This window comes from Bombus huntii, chromosome 12, assembly GCF_024542735.1.
Source record: "Bombus huntii isolate Logan2020A chromosome 12, iyBomHunt1.1, whole genome shotgun sequence".
Taxonomy (NCBI): domain Eukaryota; kingdom Metazoa; phylum Arthropoda; class Insecta; order Hymenoptera; family Apidae; genus Bombus; species Bombus huntii.
In genome coordinates, this window is record NC_066249.1 from 9,232,996 (window position 1) to 9,259,198 (window position 26,203).

Sequence of the window (26,203 nt, forward strand, 5' to 3'; positions counted from 1 at the left end):
AATATAATATACAGTGGTTATCGAACGATAACGAAAGACTGCAAGTTTATTTAAAAATATATACACATCGAAAGACAGGAATCTAATAATTGTGGTGGATTAGGCACTCAAAATTTATTAAACAACAAAACGTTGCGATTTCATAATACAAATTCTAATAACTTTCAACAAATGTAAAGAATACAATATGACCGAAAAGAAATTCTTTTTAATTCTGAGGAACGCTAGTCGACGATGGATGTTTTATTTGCATCATCGATGTCAAAATAAATTGAGCCACAAACTGAAATATAATGTGAAAAGCAACGAGAAGTAGCGACGTTAAGGATAATCGTATATTGAAAAGATAATACTTATGTACATTTAATGCAATTTTGTTGTTGAAAGTTTCCCAATTTTTGCGAACATTTCTGTTCGTTTAATTATTAAACGTTAAACGATAGAAACTTTTGTCGGAATTTTATCGAATTTCCCACAGTAATTAAACGAGTTTTCCATTTCTCGTTGCCTTCCGTAATACCTGTAAATTTCACTACAGAAAAATCAATCAAACGACACGTTGAAAATAAAACAACGTTTCTGCTCCGTTCGTAAAATTCCCCTAGGCAAAACGCAGTTTCAATTGGCGCACAAACCACATTGATATTACCACATTAGGGAGAGTGAATGAATCGAAGCTATTGATTTTGGCTATCCGTTCAATCGTTCGACTCGCATAAAAATAATTACTTATATGTATCTCATCTATAGTTAATTACATGATTATACTTCTTTTCTAAACACTCAGATTTTTACTGCTTCAAATATAAATACAACTACTTTATATACAAGGCGTCTCAGAAATCTCGAATCGATTTTCTGTCTTTGTGAATTATTCGCAGATTAAGAAATCGTTCGATAAACTAAACGAGATAACTAAAATCGAAATCCAAAATATAATAATTTTATTCGTTGAGATTAGACTTAATTTAAATGATACAATAATAATGGTATAATAGTAAGGAACGATTTTTATACAACGATTACTTGTAAAATTAAATGTTTAAACATTAAACGATACGATACAGTATTAAAATAGGGGATAAAATACTCTATATCCACGTGAGTGGATTTATTTGTTACATCGAGACACCTGGTATAATCACAATGATACAACAACTATTTAATTATTGATACCACCTTAATAAATATTTCTTTCCTCTCGGCAAGAATAACGTTCACATCGTGAAGTAGTAAATACTTGTCATTACAAAAACTGAAGTTCAGGTGGAAGTTAAATATCGCGACAGTTTGAATTCATATTGGCCCAACAGTGAGTTTTCTCTTTAGAAAAAGCTGCCCGAAATAGTGACGATATTACAATATTATTTCAATAGTACAATCCTTAAGGAATATATATATATATAAGACGCAATTTTAATTCGATCGTATATCGTCAATTGTCCTTTTAAACGACAAGTATAACAGTTTCTTATCTTCTTTCGTAGGTAACCATAGTTAATTACATTTTTGTTTTTTTCTTTTTTTTTTTTTGTCTTCTTTTCTTTTTCTTACCTATTTTCAATTGCCGTAGTATTATCATCGTAGTATTGCCACGGTACCGGACATGAAAATTATGGTATCATCAATTCGAATAGTCATTAGATACAATACCGACAGCGCTTAAGGAAAACAATACAACTTATCGAAAAAACGATTTTATTTGTTATCATTATTTCACGACACTGCCATGCAACTTGCTGGTTAAGTCTGTTTTTCAAACGAGGCAGTATAATCGGCATGAGAAAAAGAATAGTCATGCAATTAGTCACGAGATTCGTAGACATTTTGTTCAACACCGCTCCAATATTGCTAAAACCGTTAATAAACGTATTTAAAAAAGATGGAGCATCTAAAAATGCTAGAAAGGGAATGTAAAAGTCGTTTATCGTTTATCGTTTATCGTTTATCGTTTATCGTTTATCAAGAAACGTATTCGATATGGAATCATTTACGTAATTAAGTAACAATTTAATTTAATACTGGGGCAATACAAAGTTACTATAAGAAAAAAATTCATATTCGCAATCTTCGTTTAAATCATACAGATGCCTTAAGTATATATCTATCTGTTTTAAATTATTTCAAATATTCATATCAACAACACTGAGAAACTGGGTAAGGAACAATTTGATTTACAAAATATCATTTAATTATTTTCTGTACAAAATAATATCAAAAAATAAATTATTTAAAAAATGACTTGGTAACGTTCTTCATTACTGATAAAAGTAGAACAATTGTTCTCATTGCTTCTTTCGATAGTCCACGTACCAATCGAATAATATTTTTTAAATTGCTTGAAACATTGCTTTCCCAATTTCTCTAATACGCTTAAATAACCATATGACGTAATATAATAGCAATAACGTGATATCACAACATAAAAAAACATAATCAACGAAACTTAACGGAATAACTTCGATATCTCTTTAATGTATTATTTCTTTCTCGGAGGAAATTGAAACGAATTTATCGTATAAACTGAAAAACAGGTGCATAACACGTCATGGTGGCGTATCGGTAAGCCTCCAGTATTTTCTTGTAAGATTAAGACTAATGCGCAACGTATTGCGAATCGAGCATCCTCCTATAATATAAGATAGTACGGCAATGATAGAATGGAATCAAGAATTAATTCGATTTCCAACACAATGGTAATATCTTTTGTTCTTTTGTTCGATATAGGTCTTGTCGTTAACAGTAGTACGGTCATATTCGCGATTTTCTATGAACACGTTATATTAACACAGTAAAATATATGTGCATGTAACTACTTAAGAATTATTACAGAGCCGCTATTCTTTATCCGTTTACAATTGCATATATACATATATATATATATATATATATACATATGTATATATATATATATATGTAAAATGTATACATATACACGTGTACATACACACGGTGTTCTGAAAACGGCAATACAAATGATAAATATAAAACACTTCGCCTCGAGATTGAAAAAACCTATTAACCTTTCCCGTTTTTTCTTTTTCTCTTCTGTCCGCGATAAAATAACGTAAGCGCAGGTGTAAAAAATTCGCGCGAAGCATTAAAAGATTAATATTCTCAAGCACGTTCTTAAATCTGAGACACGAATAACGAAGTTGCGTGCACGTTTAAAAATTTTAATCGCAACCTATTCGAAAAACTGAAACCTGTATCACTGTGGAAAAGATTACTCTTCTACTAGATTTGTCTCCGGTTTACAGCGGCGAATAATTTTATATTTCCCGCTTGTACCGCTCGATTTTCGGCAAATCTTAAATTTAATATGTATATATATACACGTTAATACAATATACATATATATATATATATATATATATATTAAATTTATATATATGCATTTATATTTATATATAATTCAATGGATGGTAAGTGTCCATCATCTTTCTTTTTCCCTTCTACCTCTCATTCTCGCTGTTCACTCCTGTTCTTTTGCACTCTTTCTTTATTTTTTGGTTTCAAATGTGTTATCCAAGGGCAGTAACCCGGGTTTTCATTTTTTTTTTTTTTTTAATATTTTCTTCTTTCTCGCTTACGCCATTGATTTTTAGGTGTAAGACTTATAAGTGGTCAACAATAAGAAGCACAGTTTTAACAAGTAACGTTTTGTTGTCTTGCGCGTACACATTCACGCATTCCTTCTATTTTTTTCTTTTTTTTTTTTCTTTTTGTCACAGTCATACACGTATACACACATACGTATTCGCACACGCGTACATTCTCTTCCTTGTTCTCCTTTCTCTCTTTATATTTTTCCTGTTTACCCAACTTTTCTATTCCCCTCGTTTTTACTCATCTCTCCTCTCTCTTTCATCCACTAGTTATGTTACTATGAAAACTTACTCTATCGACATTGCTCTATCATTGAAAGTTTCCTCGCAGAGCTTCTGTCTTCTGTTTTCCTATTGTTTTCTTGCGTTGTGTCTAAAAAGATAATACAAAGCGTAGAATTAATTTTACACTTTTAAAGATAAAGAAAAAGATTCAACGATATAACGGTTATATAGATATTAATGAAACAAAAATCAATTATATGAATTTAATACTCTTAAACCTTAAACCGTGAACGCTTATACGATACCCTGAAACTGTAAACACGGGTCTTTCATGAACGATGCATTTTTTTTAGCAAACGATACTTGTTCAAAAAATTCCACGAAATTCGTATAACATGTACGAACGTTCTAAATTAAGCTTATCACAAAAAGTGTTGTCAAATAACATTTTTTAGGTCAATGTGTAGGAAGGGGCGGCGAGGGGCCGGTTAAACTTAACTCGGACGAAATAACCCGGGTATGAAATACACGCCTTTATAATTTAAAGGTTAAAAATGAATGCTCTGTCGTAAAACTCATGACTCGGCCCCGTTATTTCTCATTAGCACGAACGAAATTCATCGTTAACTCATTATTTAGAATAGATGAATTTCATATCTCGATATCGAATGTAGAATGTTTTCGTAAATGCAGATTAATAGAAATTTTGCTTTACCAATAGTGATAAACTATGTTTGAGAGGATTAGTAAGCCGGTGCTCGAAAATCGGGCATCCGTTGTTGCTGTTGTTGTTGCTGCTGTTGCTGTTGACCGAATGGTGGTTCTTGATAACCAGCATCAGTCGCATCAGGATAACTTGTATATCCTGTCCCACCAACAGGATCCGCTTCGTAACTCGGTGCGAACGCAGCGTCGGTACCTTGCTTGAATCTTTGGAAGGCAAACCAGGCACAGGCAGCCTTTTCAAGTTCGAAGGAAAATATATTGAATTAAAAAGAGATAATGACGTTATAAGGAAACGAATGATGATAATAGTAAAGCGAATCTTTGTATAAAGTAAAAAGAAAATTAATCGAACGCATGCTCGAACGAGATAATTGATATTTTGAAACTGATTATATACATTCATCTAGAAACTGAACACAATAAAAGTATTTGATGAATGTACCCAGGTGAAAATGGAGAAGAAGGAGAAAGCGATAGCGCTTTGAACGTTGTTCACTCCGTAATTATTTTCCGGCGTTTCCGATTTGTTCCAAGCATTGGTTAAGTAACAGAATCCGACGAAGTAAAGGAATGCCCAAAAGCCAGAAAACCTAAGCATTAAAACAGATTAAAGCGACTTAATTATTACGATACATCGGGTATGAATATTTTCGTTCTAGATTGCGGATGTTCGTGCAAATGTATATTTTTGTGAATGCAATTACAGAAGTGTAACTTGATAGTTTAGTAAGTAAGCTATTGGTTTGAATTTCCTGAGAAATCGTGTATTATTATATGGACGAAATTTAATTTACAGTGAATATTCGGTATCGATCATTTGAAAAGAAATAAAATTACTTTAGGGCAAATAGAATAAGAAATATACCCTAAATCGAGCAGGACGAAATGCTTCCTGGTCTTAACAGAAGACATCTGTTCGAAAAGATATTCGCCAGCGAGGAATCCAATGCTGGCGAGGAAGGCGAGGACTCCAATTCCTATCCCGTAATTACAAGCATTGTGGTCTCCGTTGTAAAGACAAACGTCTTTTCCGTCTGGCTTTTCTATGTATCCCTTGTTGCTTATGCATCCGAACACGATTATCGCGAAGAGCTAAAAGATTAAACGACGATATTTGTAATTTCTGATTTAAATTATTCTTACAAGAAAATACATGATATCTTTGGTAGCATTGCACTTATTACGTATACATATTTTTTCTTAGATTTTTAAAACTTTCTTAATTCGGCGATACTATATTAATTGGTATTGGTTGGTCGGATAAACGCTAGAAGAACTATTTTAATAGAATTTAAAATAATTCAAACAATTCGATAATGTGTGTAATAAATGAAATGGTTAAAGCGATCGAAAGGACACGATTCATTGGATCATGTTAGGTTTTTACATAGACAGTGAAATACTGGATATCTTGTTCGGTATTACCGCTTACGATAGTGTCATTTGTTTACGTGACTAATTCGTGAATCGTTCGAATCAATTTTTCGAACTACACACACACACACACACACACACACACACACACACACACACACACACGCACACACGCACGCACGCACGCACGCACGCACACACACACACACACACACACACACACACACACACACACACACACACACACACACACACACACACACACACACACACACACACACACACACACACACACACACACACACACACACACACACACACAAATATCGATAGACTTCGTAATATCGTCTTAACTTAGTTCGCAATTTATACGTGTTTCTTCATACCAACTACTTATAGCGAAAACTATAGATTCGTTGCATTTAGCAGGCTAATCCAAAACTCATAAATAAATTTATTTTACAAATAATGTGCGAAATATACAAAGATAGGTAAACGATTACAAGTTCCAACATAGAAATGAGATGCCATATTTAATTAAACGTATAAGTTTGTTGGAACACTTTCCTTCTGCGTTGAAACTAAAATATCCGTTCTCAAACTAGATTTCCGTTTGATTCTCCATGAAATATTTGTTTTTTTTTTCCTACGTGTCTATTTATATAAAATCGAATCTAGTTTCGACGTGGTCCAGATCCGTCTTGAGATGGAAGTGGGTTAGACGAAGGTCACAGTTCTGAGAACGAAGAAAACAATCGAGAGTAAAGAATAATTAGCAGATAGAATAATTCAATAATTATTTGTTTAAGAGAAATAAAAATGTTTAATTTAAGATAAATCAAAAGAGGAAATAAACGAAGTACGTTACTTTACAGCAGTCGTTTTACAGTCGTTTTACAGTCGTTTTTAAAAGTAATTGTCGATTTTCCAACTTAATTACGAATACATTTCAATTTACCTTAATATCCAAGATTTATTAATGTCAAAGAATTCACTCTTTGTAAAGGGGTAATTTGTTTCTATATCTAAGATATAGAACTGATATAGAACTGTGTAAAATTACATTTGCACTCTTTAAGCATCAAAATTTACAATTTTATTATTTTTTTTTTTTTTTTTTTTTTTTGCCGTTCTCGTATGAATCACACAGGTGGAACAGATTATTATATCTCGATTAATCGATCGATATCTTGATTAAGAATAGAAAAATATCATAAAATTAGTTTACGAAACGACATTACTTTTCTCAAAAATGTCTAGAAAATGCAAATGCAAATACTTTTAACGGATCTGCGTATTTTTCTCAACTACTACGTAGATCGTTTCTTCTTCTCAGATGACTGTACGCAAAAGAAAAGTACCAAGGTACAAAGGTTAGGTATAAAGGTCGTTTTAGAAAATCAGTTTGCAAGATGTTTAAAATTCTGAATAGGTCGTACGTTTCGCCCAAGATACATTAGATATCAATTGTAAACACTTTCGGACGTATGACATAGGTAATAACATTAGATCATTCGAAGACACGAAAACTCTAACACTACGCAATTAGTTACTGACAATTTATAGTCACGATAAATTCATAGACTCTGTATATGTATATGGACGTAGCACAACACCACGGCCATCACACGATCTCCAGATTCAATTTCTCTTGATTTCTTTTTACGAGGTTTACCTTATAAGGATAAAGTCTACTCGAATCCGTTTACTTCTGCGGAAGACTTAAAACAGCCAGTTAAATTACATCGCTCGAATATAAACAGCCGCCGTACTAATTCCGTTATGGAAGATATGAAATAACAATTCATAAAGTGCTCGCCATGTACGTGAAGATGGATGGAATATTCCAACATCCTTAATAAGGCGGACGACTCATCAAAAATTTGAGATATTGATTTCCTTCACATTGTATATTGTACTCTGCTGTCTCTTCACGTAGTATATTCCGAAGAATCGATCTATGTATAAAAGGATATGCAATTTCATGGAAAAGAAGCGTGTATTTCTATTTCGTAGACATTTCTGACACAAGTTAAAGTCACAACATAATATACTATTTCACTCTCTTCTATTTCTAACCAAACTCAAAGTATAATCCGACCCAATTTCGCCACCCATCCCGTATTCTGTGGTAATTAAAATCTTATTAAAATTGTACGCGCCATTCCATTTCGAAATTCGCCCCAAAACTGACCTGGGCTACTTTGCTGTGTTTTAATTAACCCCGCTGCCACTTTTCCCTCAGTCTCAAGCCAATTATATTTTCTTAACGACAGAAAATATCTCGAGTTTAAACAAAATATGAAATTTTATTATTCGTATATAGAATTGGTATCAATTTTTTATTAGAAAACATAATGTTTCCCCCAAACGTTACGAATCCTTTTTGTTCGCTAAAATAAGAACTAGATTAACATATCAAAATTAGAGGACTGCAACGGGGTTAGGTATGCAATACTGGTTGCATACGTATGACAATTTTTTCCCACTTTGGTTATCCCTATCAGGCTATCCCCACTATTTCGTTCTTGAAATTGACTAAGAGTTCACCCAGCCAGCTTCAAATGTCTCATATCTATAAGTACTCGTTGCTCGTGTCGTATATTGGCATCCCACTCGCACTCATTGCATCGTTTCCTCGACTTCGCAGGACACCTACCTAGCTAGCCAGAAAAACATTCTCAAGTATGGCCCTAGTTATGGCCCTCGCCATTAAGCTCGAATTATCGTATTTCATTTTTCCATATCTTGAATCACTTTTAAAAATCGTCTATCACTTTCACCGGGATCGGGACCTAATCAAATTTCTCTCGTTTACTTGAAAGATTTTTCAATAAAGATTCGTCGATTTATCGTTCGACTTTTTATCGCGAAAATTTTTACATAAAATATGTTTGAAAAATCAATAGAAAATTATACGAGATCCTTCTATTATGGGGTGTATCGCTGGAATTTGCGAAAAATCAATAGAACCCCATCGTATGAAACTGGTGGGGGTGGTTCACCCTTTAAAATCAATGTTCGTCGCGTAAAATCGACAATATCGTTTAATACGTAATGACGTTAGTACAGAGCAATCGTTATTAGACGTTCGAAGAGACAACTTACCAGACATACGGCTCTTAAAATCACTTGAGGCCTTTGGATAAAGGCAATAGGGTCGAAAGGGGCTCCTGCCTTTCCTCCACCGTACGCTCCACCGTCCATCTTATTACGACTGAGCTGAAATTTGAAAGCTCGAAGCTAATGGAAGCGCGCATGCGCCGACAGACAGTACTCTTTTCCTATCCCCACCACCCAATTTTTTAGGGTGTATCCTTTCACAAGGGCGCTTCGGGTGGATGGAACGTAAATTAATCGAGAATTCGACCCTTCTCGATTCACTCACCAGTCGCCATGCGTGTTTCTATTCGATCGTACGTTACTTTCTTTAATTTCATTAACCTGAATTTACGTTGATAGGGATATTGGCGCGATTAAACGAATGTTATCAGTCTGTTTATCGTCATTCGTACTAAATCAAGTTTTTAATTGTTTATATTATTCCAATGAAAAATAAAATTTATAACCATCTATAATAAATCATCTACTTAACGTAGGAGTGATATCATTCAATTTTATTTATCATTCTTTGTAATCCATTTAAAAATGTCGTGTCAGACGAGTGTTCTATATGTTCTATATGTTCGATAAATTCATCTTTCGTTCGACTCAATTTTTGCTCCATCTATATTTTAAATTGTTTGTCATTTATTTTTATCATTATTATTTTATTATTACTTTATCATGTATTTATCATAATGTAGTTTGAAATCTTATTATAACAAAAAATTATATTGCTAATAATAAAGAAGGCTGATTATTCTAGAACCAAGAATTTATTAACATCTATAAAATGTTTATAATACCTTTCTCGAAAATTCTGACAAAAATAAAACAAATTAAAGCTTTGTATAAAAAATAAATTTTATATCTTATAAATATTATAATATCTTCTTGATTTTTATACTTAGTACTTTACTTTATACCACATATATAAGTTATATTCATCTTAGATAATAGAAGCGTTATTAATCCTAATGCACCCATAAAGATGCAAACGTGACCAAGGTTAATATGTTTTGGTTTTATCTTCAACTGTAAAAGATAATGAAAATTGAAATATTTAATGTTACGTAAATACCATGAAACAACAAAGTGACATTGTATTGTGATTTCATTGGAAAATTTTTCAGGACTTACCCTTAAAATCAATTCGTTAAGTTCGGAAAGGTTCTTATTTACTTCTTCTAACTCTGTCAGTGTTGCAGCAACAGCGATAGGTAATACCTTAGAAGCGCTCAAACACTTGTTGGGATCGATAAAAATATTAATTTTTTCCTTAACGAGTCTCAATCGACAATACGCCATAAACGCTTGTATCAAACAGAACTGCTGCTCTGCGTCTTTGATTATTTCAAGAAAATGTTCGATCCTAAAAAAAACAATGAATTCTTGATAAAACTACTCGTTAAATTACGTATCTGTATACAAGAGAAAAGTCTTTTAGAATAATTTTAACAAAATAATATTCAACCTGTCCTCAACATTTGTTATTACGATGTTGGATCTTCTTTTCCTAATGTTTAAACAATTTTTTAACTCTTCAGCCTTTTTGCAATCAGTGCCTGTATTAAAAATTTCTAGATTAGATAAGAAATATATATGTACTGTAAATAAGTGTAAATTACAACAATGAAATTTGTATTGGTAAAGGCAAATGAAAAGTTTTCATTCGAATTTGACTTCATTATTTAACGTTATTAATATATTAAGAACATTTCAATTTACCTAACATTATTAGCTCTTGTACAGTAAGCTCGTGTAATACATCCGTTGATATATTTCTTTTCTTGCATTCTACTATTAATTCAGATGCACCCAAACCACGCAACAAAGTTGCTGTTTGTTTAGTAAAACCAAAGGGATCAAAATAATTACTCATTGTTTCTTATAATGCTAAAAATTAAAATCTTATTTTTTTATTTTCATATAAATATATTTTTCTAACTCTTTAATCGTCCTTCATAAATTTAAATGTAGAATAATAACATTACAATTTAATCTTCAAAAGACACTGACATTTTCAAATTCTACTTACTTTGTAAGTTCCTAATATAACACTCGATTAATATTATACTCTTTTGTACAACAAAATTATTGATATATACGGTTTCACCACCGAAACCTGATGTTAACCTAAATTTAATATTTTAACGATTCCGCAGTAACGAACTTTGATGACGATATTAATACGCTAAATTTTTCTGTCCCGTTCTAGTCGCATCATTCATTACGCTTGTTTCAAAAGTTTTATAATAATCTCTTATCGTATAATAGGTTAAGTTTCAAAGTGTTCATAAATCTATCAATCTTTTATAGATAAATTTTATTCTGTAAACTTACATACATTCTAAATAAATACACACACACACACAATATATATATATATATATATATATATATATTTAAATGTATACTTAAACGTAATGTATACTAAGATTACAATTTTATAACTTAGATATCCATGCATTAAATTGAGTCTGATAAGATATATGCAACTTCATTTTAATCAGTTGAAATACAATGGAAAATATGTAAATCAGATACTTTTTAACGTACACTTGATCATATGCTCGATTATGTATTTAATTATATTAATAGTTCTGGATATTACTCAAATGTTGAATATGTAAATATATTTTCTTTCCTCACGAATGATTTAACGTAAATTATTGATTTTATATCAACATTAGTATTTACTATTCATATTACATATGTTCAGTATACGTATATATTCAGCACGTATGCATATAGACAATATATTTACAATTGAATGTATCTTCGATTTGTTAGAAAAAGTGATATTCTAATTCGAAATTACTGGTATTACTGTATTAATATGTAAATATAATAAATACATACCACGGTGTACCAATATTCTTTTCAGCCATCGTAATTTATATCTAGATAAGGTAAGAAAAAGGATTCAATAAAAATAATAATAACAATTATAATGCCAATATTCTATATTCTGTTCTATATTTTTTTTTTTTTTTTTTATATATTCTAACATCTAAACAATACATTCATCGATAAAGAAACATCAGTAATCAGATAACCATGAACCAATCCGATCATTTGTCGACTACTGAAAATGTCGATTTGACGCTTATTGAAAATTTCTCCTGATATCAAAGAAATGAATTCAATACGAACTGGACTTTATATAAAACCAAAATACAATTCGTGGTTTCCAAAGTATCGAAAAATCGACGGATATTTCTACGTAAGCGTATGATAGCTAGGGACATGGAGGAGGTCATGCTCGACAGGGGTGATGGAACAAGTGTCTGTGTACAAGATGGCGGCGCCCGGGGCCTTAACTGTCGTGAAAATCGCCAGGAAGTAGCCTGTAAACGGAAGCCGCGCGGTGTCGCAGCGAGCCGCGGATCCCCGCTCCGAAGGATGTGATCCGAGGAAGAAGAAGAAGAAGGCCGAGCCTGGGCCAGAAGAGCCTTTTTCAACACTGCCACGAGGAAATCCGGATTATCCAACTTCCTCGGGCCAGTATCGTGATCGTCTTCGTGGCCACGCCGACGATGGAGTCCAGGGAACGCTACCAGGAGCTCTGCAGACTATGCGCATCCTACGACGCCGTCAAGATGGACATCTTCGGTCAAGAGGGCAAGAACAGACAGCTCGTTGACAAGATACAAGCTTGTCTGCCGTTTAAGGTTCGTCATCGTTCGCCTACCAGAGATTTCTTTACACGTCAACCTCCTTTCCCTTCGTGTCAACCTCCTCAAATCATTTTCAAAATGTTCCCCATTTAACGAGTAACTTGCGATTCAATTTACAACATTTCGCTTATTTATGTCGGAAATATATTATATCAATGCCTTTCTTATTTTATAGTTTCTTTAAATGTGTCTCGCAATTGTGTGAAGTCACAAGTGGTTTTGTACTGCTTTCTGTCTTTCATATTTCCGAAAAGTTTGATCAAGTTTGCGTGGCGTTTTATGATGATTTCTGTTAGTCATAGTTTTATCTCCCTCTGGATATTATTTATTAATTGTGTTTTAATTTATATACACAGTTCTATTCCTACTTGTTTCGGAAAAATGATAAATTTTGAAAAATCGATGAATTTGGTGTTAATCTTAAATGATCCGTCAATTTTATTCTTATTTTATTATCGGGTTGCTTCTTCGTTTTAATTGTTCTTGTTACTATTTTTAATTGGCTTTTACGCCTTGTTCGTTGCGATGAAAAGTATTTATTACGTTATTTTCCTTGTTTGAAATATGCTCGATCTTATTATTCATTGTATTATTTTACGATAAAGTTAGAATTGTTGCCCTTCTTCGTTTTCCTTTTTTTTTTTTTTTCTTTCTAATTTAATTTGTTGTTTTTACTATGTAAAAACTTCTATATAATTTTATATTTTATGTAAATATAATATCAATAGCTCTTGCATTAAATAGTTTGATGTATATTTAAATGTTTGTAATTTTTATTTCCGTTTATTTAACATCTTTTTGATGGATTCTGAAGTGTATAAAATATTTTTTATGTAAATTCGAAAGTACCATTTTTTTTCTTTTTTAAATTTTCAACTTATATATTTGTATAACATTTTGAAATGTAACTATCATAATTCTTTTAAGTTCATTTCATTTTATATTTATTTCATGCCGTACCTTCCAATATTGATATTTTTACATGTATACAATTTTTCTGATAGTACGATTTACGTTCTTTTGAAGTTATTGAAAATTTAATTATAATGTCAATGATAATATTATTATGATATATCAAAAATTACTTTTTTATTTGTTGTATCAAATACACATTTCAATCATTGTGAGTCTAGAAATATTATATAATTCCCAGGCATGTGTACGACATCATTGCCAAATTTTACTTGGAACATTTTCATAGTGACGTTGGTATAAATGTTAACTGCAGTACTATACATCTTTGTTCATATCATTTATGTTACTGATATTACTTTATGCTAATTATACTTATTTTAATTGTTGCGTTGCATAGTCCATCAAGTTCATTTATATATTGATTAAATAAGAATGAAAACATTAATATTTAAATATTTAATTTCAGATTGCAGAAAATGATCGACTACCGAAATGCCTGTGTTATCGGTGTATGTACAATTTGGAAAATTTCTATGATTTTAGAACAGCATGTGTTAATGCAGTGGCTCTCTTGGAAAGGTGTTTATCACCTTCAGAATCGGTAAAAATAAAAATTTGCTTAATCGTTTAAAAAAAATTGTTGTCCTATTTTAATCTTAAATATTTAAAACATCTTTTTCAATCGTTCAGAATGGAGATGTTACAACCATCTTGACGTGCTGTAATAATTCAGAGTTTTTCGAAGGACGGAAAAGTATACCAGTGTTAATTCCAGAAGCTCCTATCGTAAATCCAAATGCTGCTTTAGGCACACCACCCAGATTGAATTCTGATGGAGAGGCTGATCATGAGACAGAAGAAATTGATAACAGTGGGACAGACGAAGGTGCTTTCTTCAATTTCAACATATGAAAAATATGTATTAAGAAATAATATTCTATTATTCTATTCTTGTTCTTCCTTTTATTTTAGCAACAGTCATGGACGACTCTGAAGATCGTCATTCAGAGGAGTATGAAATGGATATGGAGACAAATCCAAGTGATTTTTTGGAAATGACCTCGATAGTTGCAGAAGAACCTGAAGAATCAGGATTAAAACATCAGGATGTTTCCAGTAACTTATCAGAGGTATATTATATATTAATTCAATTGAATGTATAGCTTAGATGTGTCTAGTGAAATCTGATAATTTACATTATTACAGCATACATCTCAACAACATGAAGTTTATGTTTGTTCCTTGTGCAGCAAAGCATTTAGTTCAAAGGGTCATTTGTCCTTGCACGCACGCATTCACGTTGGTGCCGGTGACGTGATTGGTGAAAAAGTTCTTACGGATGATCATACATCGTATAAAAGGCCCTATCAGTGTGATCTCTGTCATAAATCATATTCCACTGCAAAACATCGTTGGGGTCATGTATCTACAACTCATAGGTATGTCTTTTTTAACTCTCATGCTTTCATTTAACAATTACACATATTTTTAAAATGGATACGTAATATCATAACAAAAAGATCTAAAACATCAACAAGAATAATTCTAGGAGGGAGTATCATGCTATTCTGAAGAGGCAAAGCAAAACATTAATTGTAAAATTAATATTAATATGTAAAGGGAATATTTGATAGATATTGATACATATTAATAATGATAGTAACAATGACGGTATGCTAATATCTGTATCAGAGGCCATCCGGCAGTGACATGCGGTTATTGTTCCCGTATCTACTCAACCCGAACAAATTTGGAAGAACATATAAAATCACGTCATGCTGGTCTTCCAGCACCTACGGAGGTTCCACTGAACAATGCCTATCGGCCAGAAAATAGATGTCAATGCAATGCTTGCGGGAAGATTTGCACGGATGCTATGGAATTGAATCTTCATGGTAGGATTTGTACCGAAGGGCAGAGATTAGACCTTTCAGGAAAAAACGAGATTAGTGATAATAAAGTTGTGGATAGTTCAGAAGCTTCAAGTATTGGAAGTGATGACGATGGCAAAGATTATAGGTACTATTAGTTCTATTATCGGATTAAATATATCTCATATCTTTCTCTTTCCCTTTTTCCTTATTTTTTTTATTTACAAAGGTGATTTAAAATTATTTAATTATTTAGAAGTGCGGAAGCTAAATTAGCGAAAAATCCTCAATTAACAATTTTAAAACAAGCATTAACAAAAGGAGATAGTCTTAAGCGAGATTTTGAAGACAAATTTACTACAAATTGCAAACCAAAAAAATTGCCGAAAACAGGTAACTTGAATACAAAATAAAGTTTTATTCATACAATTATGAAACAAGAATTAATTTTTTCTTTCATTTAATAGAGCATACTGACTTTCAACGTACTAAGAAATGGTATTGTGAATCGTGTCCTCAATGTTTTACTTCAGTTAATGATTTAAAAGAACACGAAGCAACTCACGATGCGGATAAACCATTTATTTGTATTTTGTGTAAAAAAGACTTTTTTCTTAAATCTTCTTTAAGCAGGCATATTCAAACGTTACATGGTGTTGATCCATGTCCTATGGTGGAAAGTGATAAATGTCTAAAGAAAATTGTTTCACATAATTGGAATGAATCTATGGATCTCGATTCGTATGAGGGTAAAACCTCTTCTGAATTTCCATTGTCTCCAGATGTACGTTTTATAGAGTTTAACACAATCTTTTCTTTTTTCTTTTCTTTCTTTCTTTCTTTCTCTCCTTTTTTTTTCATTTCTTCTTAGGGAAAAATTACACTATTTAATCTTCATTCTGCATTTTTCTTTTTTTTTTTTCTTTAATTTTAGACAAATGCAGAAAATGAAGACGACCATGAGAGTGGACAAGATAATCTCATTGAAATTGAAACTGTGTTTGTTTGTGAAATTTGTACTCGTGATTTTAATGACCGTGCATCTCTTTGGCTTCATATTCGTGCTACTCACAAAGAATTTGCAGCATTTGCATGTGGTGTTTGTTTAAAAATTTGTGCAGACAACACACAACTTTTGAACCATGTAAATATGTACCACGGCGGCTCGAAATTATTACTTTCTGAACAAAGAAGGTACTTCGTTTCAAATTATATAAATGCTATTTGATAATAATGGCAAATTTGTAACTATTTTTATTATTACTGTTAATAGGTACAGTTGTACTATTTGTGGTAGGCAACATGATTCCAGAAAAAAATTAATTGCTCATGTATCCATACATAATGTGGATCCAAATTATGATCCTGCTACTTTTGTTCAATTAAATAGTAATTATTATGGAGAGAACATTAATGGTAACGAAACTGCGGAACAAATGCTTGACTACGAAGAGGATAGCGATAAAGTGGACTGTTATATTTGCTATAAATCGTTTCCTAATGAAGATCATTTAATACGACATCAAAGAAATGCGCACAGAGTAAGAATACTTATAACAACGACCAAATTATTAAGCGAAGCAAGGAATTTTCTTACATTCTTTTATTAAGCAAATTTTTCAATTTCACAGTCGGAACAACTAGTGCCAGCAGGAGATCCTTTAAATCCTTCGAGTTTAAATGGTGGTGGTAATAGAGCTCAATATCATCTCTTTTTCGTTTGTGAACTTTGTGGGAGTTCACATCCTAGTAAATGGGAACGTTGGCTACATGTTAGTTCGTCTCATAGCAATGAATCAGCCATAAAATGTGATCGTGAAGATTGCGGTAAAATTTTTGCTACAAAATCTCTTAGAAACGAACATATTCAGCATCACGCAATCCAAGGTTCATCCCCAAATACTTGTGAAATTTGTGGTAAACTTTGGGGTAGTAGAGTTGATTATTGGAAGCATGTTATGGGTGTTCATTCGGATACCGTTCCATTAATTTGTGGTGTCTGTTTAAAAGTGTTTCCAAATGTTTTGCAACTGAGTACTCATGTAAGATCGAAACATTGGCCGTTAACGAATGGTGACTTTAGCTGTGACATTTGTGGTAGACCATATTCGAATAAATCCAAAATGTCCAGACATAGAAAAATTCATGGTTTTGAGGAAAGCTGTGAAAATGGGGCTGAAAATAGCGAGAATAAAGTAGAGGGGCGAATGAGGGAAACAGAATTAAGTTGCGAGCTTTGTGCAGATTTGAAGTTTACTAGTTTAGAAAAATTATGTAATCATAGACGAATCGTTCATGGACTTTTCCCTTGCGATCTCTGTAATAAATGCTATGGAAGAACTTCACATTTATGGAAACATGTAAACAGAGTTCACAAAGGCCATGAAGATGTAACTTGCCCTTATTGTATGAAAACTAGTGCTTCAAAAGATCATTTAGCAGCACACATTTCAAAAATTCATAGATACGAACCTGATTCTAGAAAGGATGGGAAAGATAATAGACAATTTAAAACCGAAGAAGTTAGTTTACATTATTGCGAAAAATGTAATAAAGGATTTCACAAGCGGTATCTATTGCGCAGACATATGAAAGGATGTCAGAATTACAGGAAAGACCCTGGAGCATTATTAACGAGATGCAGAGCATGTGAAAGAATATTTAAAGATCGTGCCAGTTTACAAAAGCATATCGAGAATCATCATAGCACATACACGTGTCATCTTTGTAATGAAACAATTACCTCAAAATTAGGGATTATGACACATAACAGGGTGAAGCATATGGATCATCCAGATTTAACCTGCAATTTTGGATCTTGTAGAAAATTATTCAGAACTAAAGAAGATTTAGAAGCCCATAGAAAAGATCACAGGTATGTAACTTTAACAATAATTATTAGCATTTATATCTTTATCGAAGTACAAATATTTTATCCTATAAATGATTAATTGTGATTAATTTCTATTTTTTTTTTTTTTTTCTTTCTTTTTCTATTAAAGATATCATACCACTCCTAACGTTTGTGATTTCTGCGGTGATACGGTTGAAAATAAACTGAAGTTAAAAATGCACGTTTTATCTCTTCATCGCAATGAAATTGGTGTATCTTGTGGAGTGTGTTTAATACCAATGAAAGATCCAAAAGAACTTAAAAGTCACGTAGAAGAAGTTCATTCCAGTGTTCTTTCAAGACCCAATACGTGTCAAGTTTGTGGTAAACAATATGCTTCAAAATGGAAAGCGTTTGATCATACTAAAAAATGCCATGGAAAAGTATTTAGGACTTGTAAACAATGTCTGGCTGTTTTCACTGAAGATTCTGCAATTAGAGATCATTATGAAACAATACATAATATTCCCAAAGATCAACTTGCAGCATTTGAACATAGATTAGATATTGGGCCGAAAAACGAAGATTTTGGAATAGAGGTAGGTTCGTAATAAGTAATTATAAAAGTTACTATAAGTAATAGTAAAACTGTATTTTATATAGTTGAATATAAAATTATTGTTTCTGCGTTAGTCTCCTGATATAATAGTGAAAGAAGAACCAGAGGATTTAGAATACGAGGTAGATATGTGTGATGAAGATTCTAGCGACTCAAAAAGGAGAAGGTCCTTAACGGATACCTACGATTGTGAAATGTGTCCAGAAATGTTTGTAAACAGCGATGCACTTTCAAAACATTATCGTAACATGCACAATACTGATCCAGAAAGAATGTTTAAAAGATTAAAACAGGATGAACAGAGAAGAATGCGTGGTAAACTGAATTTCTCTTGCAAGAATTGTAGGCGACAATTTTGCACTAAAACATTGTATTGGAACCATATTGCAACTTGCAGACGAAATATACGAAAAGGAGTAAGTAGCATTCTTGAACAAAAAATTAATGTATTTTGAATTTATATTAATCCAAATTCTTTTTGCAGGAGGAAAATTTATCTTTACGAAATGACATGTTAAGTAGCCAAGAAGAATTTTTGAAGAATAATAATCAAATTAAGAAAGAAGAACCTACGTCAGATTTAAATATTCCTGATTTCAATCTCTTTGAAGATATAAATCTTCAACTCTCTGGTCAGAGACCTCTCCCGAATCTTATGCCACTCACTCAGAGGTAAATACTGTAAAATACAATAAAATATCTGTTTTCTTTTATTCTTTGTTTCTTAATCTTAATTTATGAATGATATATATATGTCGGAGATGAAAGAACACCGGAGTCTTTGGAATTTTGATTAATCCCGCAACATTGTAACCTAGAGTCTACTATAGCTGTAATTAAACAATTGTAGTTATTCAATCCGATTGTAATTGTTCGAGAGTCGTGATAATGAGCTTGGGCTCGAGGCGACAGCCAGTCGCCGAACGTAGCCGCGGTCACGGGATGAACGCTTTGTCTAACAAAGGCATGGAATAATTCTATAGCTCTCCATAAAAAGGAAATAGTTGTAACACGCGACAGTAAACATTCCAACGGTCTCTGTCCCGTAGCTCGCCACACGCAGACCCTATTCTTCGAGTAAGATGATTGCCGGACGTCGATGCGTCTCCGCAGTACATGTTCAGCTAGCTCGAGGACCCGTTATAAATCTTAAGATTTAGTCAACTAAAGTCCTTCAAACAGACAAACAGTCTTTGTCCCAACTACGGGAAAATAGGGGAGACCTATTTTTCAACGAGCGGCGTCTCCCACTAGCAACTTTCCCTCGAGGGCGGCTAGCATCTTTTTCTAACCACCGGTATGGAGATTGACCAATTAGCAGCAACGCCAATTTCCCTTACTTTCTGAACGAAGGCTTTTCTCGACGAATCCGATGATCTCGTGTCCTTAGACACACCCCAATATAGTTTTCCTCTGTGGCATCATCGGGACGGGAAAGTCATTCTCGCTCGCGATCTCATCGATGAAAGGAGTAACCCTTTACGACCAGTGAATATTACGCGTCCGACTTAGATTTTGTGAGTACGTTCATCTATCATCCCGTCGACCGCGGATTCGTTATTGAACCTAGGATCATTGTCATTAGTTTCTCGAGTACCTAACTACCACGGTTACTTGTCCGGTTCTATAATAATCGTATTTGCACTAGTCAATGTCTTCTCTATTGCATAACGACAACGTGTAACCCAAACGAAGATTTGTTTCACGCCCCTAACCCTAATTCTACTGTAAACCCGACATATATATATATATATATCAATCACAATTTCAGGGCGAAATCTTCAATGAAATGTTCAAGAAAGGATTCCAGGAAAGTTTATGATGAATCAACAAATACAGAATGTGCCTGTGAAGTGTGTGGAAAACAATGGCCAGCAAAGAAACATTTATGGCAACATTTAATTCGTTTCCATCGAGCGGAAGCAGCAGTCACTTGTGGAGTATGTTTGAAACTTTGTAAAGATTATGATGATTTGGCAGAACATTTGAAAGCTGCACACGAAGCGATATTGTCAACTGAAGGAAATAATTTTACATGTAAAGTTTGCGGCAGGTATTGTATGCTTAGTTCTGTACTTGTACATAGTATTGTAATATACATGATATATAATCGGGAATTTATGTTTGATAGGTATCACAATGCTCGTAGTAAATTGTTATTACACACAAGTATTCACATCGGCCATCCAGGTACTAGTACTTGGTGTCCAAAATGTCGAAAAAATATTACCGATGAAGCTGCACATTCGACTACGTGTAATACGAAGACGGAAGAGGGAGAACAAATGAAAAATAATGAAAAAACAGAGGTAACTAATTACAAAAATATAAAATAATATACTTACTACAATTAATGAAAGTATATTTGTATATTAACGTTTTTACATAAACTCTTATCAAAAGGGAAGTCTAATAGCTGATGATGCGATAATTGAAGAAGTGGAAGAAGGGGATTTTGAATATGAAGCAGAAGAAGAAGCAGATACAGAAGAATCAGAAAGTGGTAGTAGTACAGAAGCCGAAGAGGAACATGAATCAGAGGATGAATCTAGAGCTACTGAAGAAATTACTTACAATTCAGAGAGCGAGGATTCAGAAGAACTAGATAATTTAGAAATCGATGAAAAGAACATGGAGCATTATCCTTTAAAACATCCTCCAGATTCCAAAAATGCAGGTATTGAAAGAAACGATGATCAATCTAAAATTAAATAATTTAGTTTATTATAATCGACAACAAGAAAAAAATATCAATCTTGTTAGCGTACATCTTTTAACAATTAATTGAATATATGAAAAGCTAAATATGTTATCGTTATTGCAGAAACAAAGAAACACGATGCAAATTTATCGGATGACGATGGACCTCCTGTTCTCAGTCCCATGATGCCTCTGCTTCCTGAGAATATGTCTGTAGAACAGCCGATAAGTCATAAACTAGGCCCTATAGTGCCTCTAACTGAGAAAGACGTGTGCGATTTATCAGAGATTCGAAATCGATCTTCCCCGAAACCTATGAATCTATATGAAAAACATTTACCTAACAATGAATCTTTAGAGTTAGAATCTGAAACATTTGCAGATCGAAGCGATGAAGATTTTGAGGATACGAAGAACGAATCTGATGAAAACTCCACTGAAGAAAATGAGGAAGAGAATGAGGATAACGAGGAGATTGAGGAGAACGATGAAATAGAATTAAACGAAGATCTAGAAGAACCTGGAGATAACGAGGAAATCGAGAAAAATGGGGACAGTGAACAGATTGAAGATAACGAAGAGAATGAAGAAAACGGAGATATTGAAGAAATGGAAGAGAATGAAAGAAACGAAGGGATTGATGAGTCAGAAGAACACGAAGGAAATGAAGAAATTGAAGAGACAGACGAAGAAAATGAGGAGAGAGAGGAAAACATGCAGTTGGATGATCTGGAAGGTGCTGTTCTAATGGTGACTGATGGGAATCAAATATTGATTCAGCAAGGAATAATAGAAGACGAGAATGAGAATTCGAATCAAGAATATGTTTATTCCGCGCTTAGGTACAGTACAGAAGAGGACAGCGACGATGCAAGGAAATGAGTGCCAAATTGAGATTAAATAGCTGGAAGAAATTTACGGCGTGACAGAGTTGTTGAATGTTGTTTGAAGAACGAAGAATACGTGGAAATGAATTCGATGAAAATTAAATATGCTAAAATTGAATTGGACAAAATCTAAAATCTAGTTTTCAAATAGTTAGCGCTAAATAATCTATATGAAATAGATTGTTTGCAAAGTAGAATGTTCCATTTCTGATGGTAAGCAGAAATGACGTGAAATATTAAATGTTTGACCTTTTTTCGAATTATTTGAAGTGCCACAAATTTCCTATGCTTAAATGTTAACGACTTGTACTGTAATTAAAAATTAGTAATTATTAATTGGTAATTAAAAATAAAAATATTAGAAACTTAAGAAAATATTTTACAGGTGAATATTTTTTGCATATGCATTGTTAATATAAAAATTATGTATTCCATTGATAGGACTTTTCTTATTCTTTGATTTTAGTTAATATTGTCGACGAAACATGTCCACGTATTCCTAAAAATTATCAAAGATAATCGCAATTTGTATTACTTTACTCTGTATAAAAGATACAAATGAATTATTATGTGACGTGTACCTTGGAATTCATATTGATGACGCGATAATTTGTAAATATGTTAGATTAAGTGATACAAATAGCTTTCACAAACTGTATGATAAGGGACGGTTCTTTCATTGTGTCAAGCAAATGTAAAGAAAGGTAAGATTAAAACAAAAAGAGTGAGCTTAATCCCTTACGTAACGCTATGAATTTAAAGTTTACGCAATGAATATAAAGAATTTCAAGCGTATCGAAAGTGACTATATAAGCTAATACGATATAATAAATGAACAGTCCCTGATCTCTCCTAGACAACGTTTTCGTCGTATTTAAGTTTCGAATTTACAGACGCAATAAATCGGAGACTCAACTTTGATTTAATATTAGGTAATTCGATCGGTATCGATATTTCGCACACAACACGTTCAAAATTTTTCCTTATTTAATGAATCTTCAAATAAAGAAAAAAAATAGTACAAACGTAGCAATATACAGAGTATCTATGATAATATAATATAATATAATATATATATATATATGTATATATATATGAATATATATATATATTCATATATATATACATATATATATACACATATAATTAACATTATTCAAAGTATAAAACGGTTTAAAATATATTAAATTATAACTATTTTTTTATTGAACGTTCGATTTTTTTAATAACTTGAAGAACATTGCTTGAACCTGAATGTTCGTTTCGAATATATACTACCGTATTTGTTATACTGTTGCACACGTCTATGTTAATATTATACTACTATTATTATTACCCTCATTCTTATTATTATATTAATACTATTATCATTTCGGTATTATATTAATATCGATTCGATTGAATCTACCTTGAATCTGGAAACAAAATTTCGAAAATTGATGGGTTAAGGAATCGAAACAACTTAGTGTACATAGTAGGCATGTAAGCGATTTCGTGTACAGTTACGTTATACAATACGAAAGAAAACATATTGATATGTGTGCATGAGCAAAGTATGATTATTATGTGATAGAATGGAAAGGCCAGCTTCATTACTCTTTTTACCATCGTATGCGTTAAAATACCGAAGGAGGAACTGGTAATCAATCACTTCTATTTTCCAACAAAGCTGTACAATAGTATATATCAACGAAAGAAAAACCTCGATAATAATCATCGAGTAAACATTTTTCTAAATGTACTAAACATCTTACTGCACTTATCCGATACATATTCGTTCAGTTTCTCTAGAAAGACGCCGTTCCGTCTTGTTCGTATGTAGTTTAGGATAGTGAATGACATTAATTTCGTTTGAATTATTCATTACTCCAGTGTCATCGATAACATCCATTAAAATGGTAGCAAAGTAAAAACGCTGTTTCCCATTCTCTATCGGATAGTTCTCGGTGATACATTCCTTAATTCATGTTTAATATTCTTTCCTTTCTTCTTTTTCTATGTTCTTGTTTCGTTTGTTATTTATTCGGGGCATTCGCTTCCTTTCCAGCGTGTTAGTGCATAAGAAATGAGAATGGCGATTCGCATTTAACGTTTGTAACGATTATAATAAAAATTACTAAGTTGATTAATTTCCTATTTTTATTTCAATCCCGAAAAAGACATAAAAATAATAGTCTGAATTACTAATCTTATATTATATGAAGTATCTTTTCAAATATAAAAGTATATGCATAACTTAAAATTGTATCGTTCCTTGAAATTATAGTTCAGCAAACGTTATGTGTTGTAGCAGATAGATGGATACAATTCTGGCGCACTTCAAATTCAGAAATATTGAAAAGAGTTTGATGACTCGTATTATATATATATATATATATATATATATATATATATATATATATATATATATATATATATATATATATATATATATATATATATATATATATATATATATATATATATTCTGATGAGTAATAATATCTAACACGTATTTCTTCTTATTTTTCCAATGTTGATCAACATTCATTTTTTCTACTTTTACATCGATGTAAATGTAATACAACGTACAGTGACGCAACTATCACTAATAAATAAAATAATAGAATTAAATAAAGTATTCTTTTACAAAGAAAAAAATTATTGTAAATTATGTGTAGAATAAAGGTACGTGCCGCCCCCCCCCCCTATTTACATTGAAAAAATCTTTTACAAGATAAGATAAGAAGACGTATAAACACCTATGTAAAAAAGAATAACCAACGTCCGTTATAATTTTTATAAATATTTTAATAAAAAACAATTTCTTTTCTGATTTAGATTCCCGATTATGAATTATATTAACGAATTAATTATTTTATAGTTTTTACGTAAAATTATCTATAATAAATCTACTGGCCTCTTTTATCAGCATATTCATAAAATATACATTAATTCACAAATATCAATTGCTATTCTATTTTACAATTCAAAAAAATTGGATAAATCAATGCAAAATTATATTTACGTTTATAATTAAGTTTTTTTAAATTAGTCGGTACTTCTTGTATTAAGAAGAACGCCTTGTAAGTAATGCATTTTTTTCAATAATTTTTTTAAATAACTTTCTTCAAAACAGCAAAGATTTTACTATTTATATTTAGATTTATCCTTATTCGAAATAGTCAAGCTGTACTTGGAGCAGAAAGCATTGGAGATTGAAATTGTGTAAAAAGATATTAATTAATTTGTTAAACGAGAAATTGTATAATGTGCAAAATATTTGAAATATGCAAAAACAGCCTGTAAATCACACTGATGATGTTGGACGAAGCAAAGAGTGTTCTTTCGAAGGCCTTCGGAGCGTGGCTCGGAGCAAAAGAAGGAGGAGGGTTTCGAGAAATCGGACGATTGCTTTATTAAGACGTCAGAAGGTACAGGATAGGCCGGGCCTGCGGTCGTTATTGCCTCGACCGGGTTCTCGCTTGGGACAATTGCTTCGAGAAGATCAAAAAGACCATCGAGAGAAACTGACAGCAAGAAGGAAAGGGAGAAAAAAGACCGAGAGAGGGAGAGGCAAACAGAGGCAGAAAACGAGAGGGACGGATAGAGAAGAAAAACCGTCATGCCGAACCTTCGTGCGCTGCTCTCAAAGTTAAAATACTGTTCAGAGTTTGTTCTTTC

The 26,203-nt window shown here is 32.3% G+C and overlaps 2 protein-coding genes across 3 annotated transcripts; one reads left to right on the forward strand and one right to left on the reverse strand.

The window, feature by feature from the left end:
* Window positions 1-99: 99 nt before the first annotated feature.
* Window positions 100-11,107, reverse strand: LOC126871876 (synaptogyrin). The gene is made up of 9 exons (XM_050631183.1): window positions 11,074-11,107; window positions 10,764-10,931; window positions 10,510-10,600; window positions 10,176-10,407; window positions 9,042-9,155; window positions 5,425-5,651; window positions 5,002-5,149; window positions 4,549-4,792; window positions 100-3,981 (listed from the first exon to the last, which is right to left on the reverse strand). Exons 2-8 carry the CDS (start codon window positions 10,915-10,917, stop codon window positions 4,577-4,579), a joined length of 1,182 nt encoding a protein of 393 aa, XP_050487140.1. The 5' UTR covers window positions 10,918-10,931; window positions 11,074-11,107; the 3' UTR covers window positions 100-3,981; window positions 4,549-4,576.
* Window positions 11,108-12,124: 1,017 nt separating this feature from the next.
* LOC126871865 (zinc finger protein Xfin-like) lies at window positions 12,125-24,669 on the forward strand. 2 transcript variants are annotated; one of them, XM_050631160.1, is made up of 18 exons: window positions 12,125-12,709; window positions 14,097-14,231; window positions 14,321-14,516; window positions 14,603-14,760; window positions 14,837-15,069; window positions 15,323-15,649; window positions 15,758-15,894; window positions 15,969-16,285; window positions 16,436-16,695; window positions 16,775-17,042; window positions 17,133-18,376; window positions 18,504-18,933; window positions 19,028-19,369; window positions 19,438-19,625; window positions 20,725-21,006; window positions 21,085-21,262; window positions 21,357-21,630; window positions 21,778-24,669. In XM_050631160.1, exons 1-18 carry the CDS (start codon window positions 12,575-12,577, stop codon window positions 22,533-22,535), a joined length of 5,862 nt encoding a protein of 1,953 aa, XP_050487117.1. In that variant the 5' UTR covers window positions 12,125-12,574; the 3' UTR covers window positions 22,536-24,669. The 2 variants fall into 2 exon arrangements, with proteins under 2 accessions (XP_050487117.1, XP_050487118.1); XM_050631161.1 differs by lacking the exons at window positions 12,125-12,709; window positions 14,097-14,231 and having other exon boundaries at window positions 14,368-14,516; window positions 14,881-15,069.
* Window positions 24,670-26,203: the final 1,534 nt, after the last annotated feature.

Excerpts from the sequence above, each read along its gene's own strand:
- LOC126871876 (XM_050631183.1), bottom strand. The coding sequence starts at position 10,917 with ATGAGTAATTATTTTGATCCCTTTGGTTTTACTAAACAAACAGCAACT. Across the intron at positions 5,652-9,041 it reads TTTTAAGAGCCGTATGTCTG|CTCTTCGCGATAATCGTGTT; the intron begins GTAAGTTGTCTC and ends TTAATCTTTTAG. Across the intron at positions 5,150-5,424 it reads TTCGTCCTGCTCGATTTAGG|GTTTTCTGGCTTTTGGGCAT; the intron begins GTATATTTCTTA and ends TTTAATGCTTAG.
- LOC126871865 (XM_050631160.1), top strand. The coding sequence starts at position 12,575 with ATGGAGTCCAGGGAACGCTACCAGGAGCTCTGCAGACTATGCGCATCC. Across the intron at positions 14,232-14,320 it reads GTTTATCACCTTCAGAATCG|AATGGAGATGTTACAACCAT; the intron begins GTAAAAATAAAA and ends TCAATCGTTCAG. Across the intron at positions 21,263-21,356 it reads AAAATAATGAAAAAACAGAG|GGAAGTCTAATAGCTGATGA; the intron begins GTAACTAATTAC and ends TCTTATCAAAAG.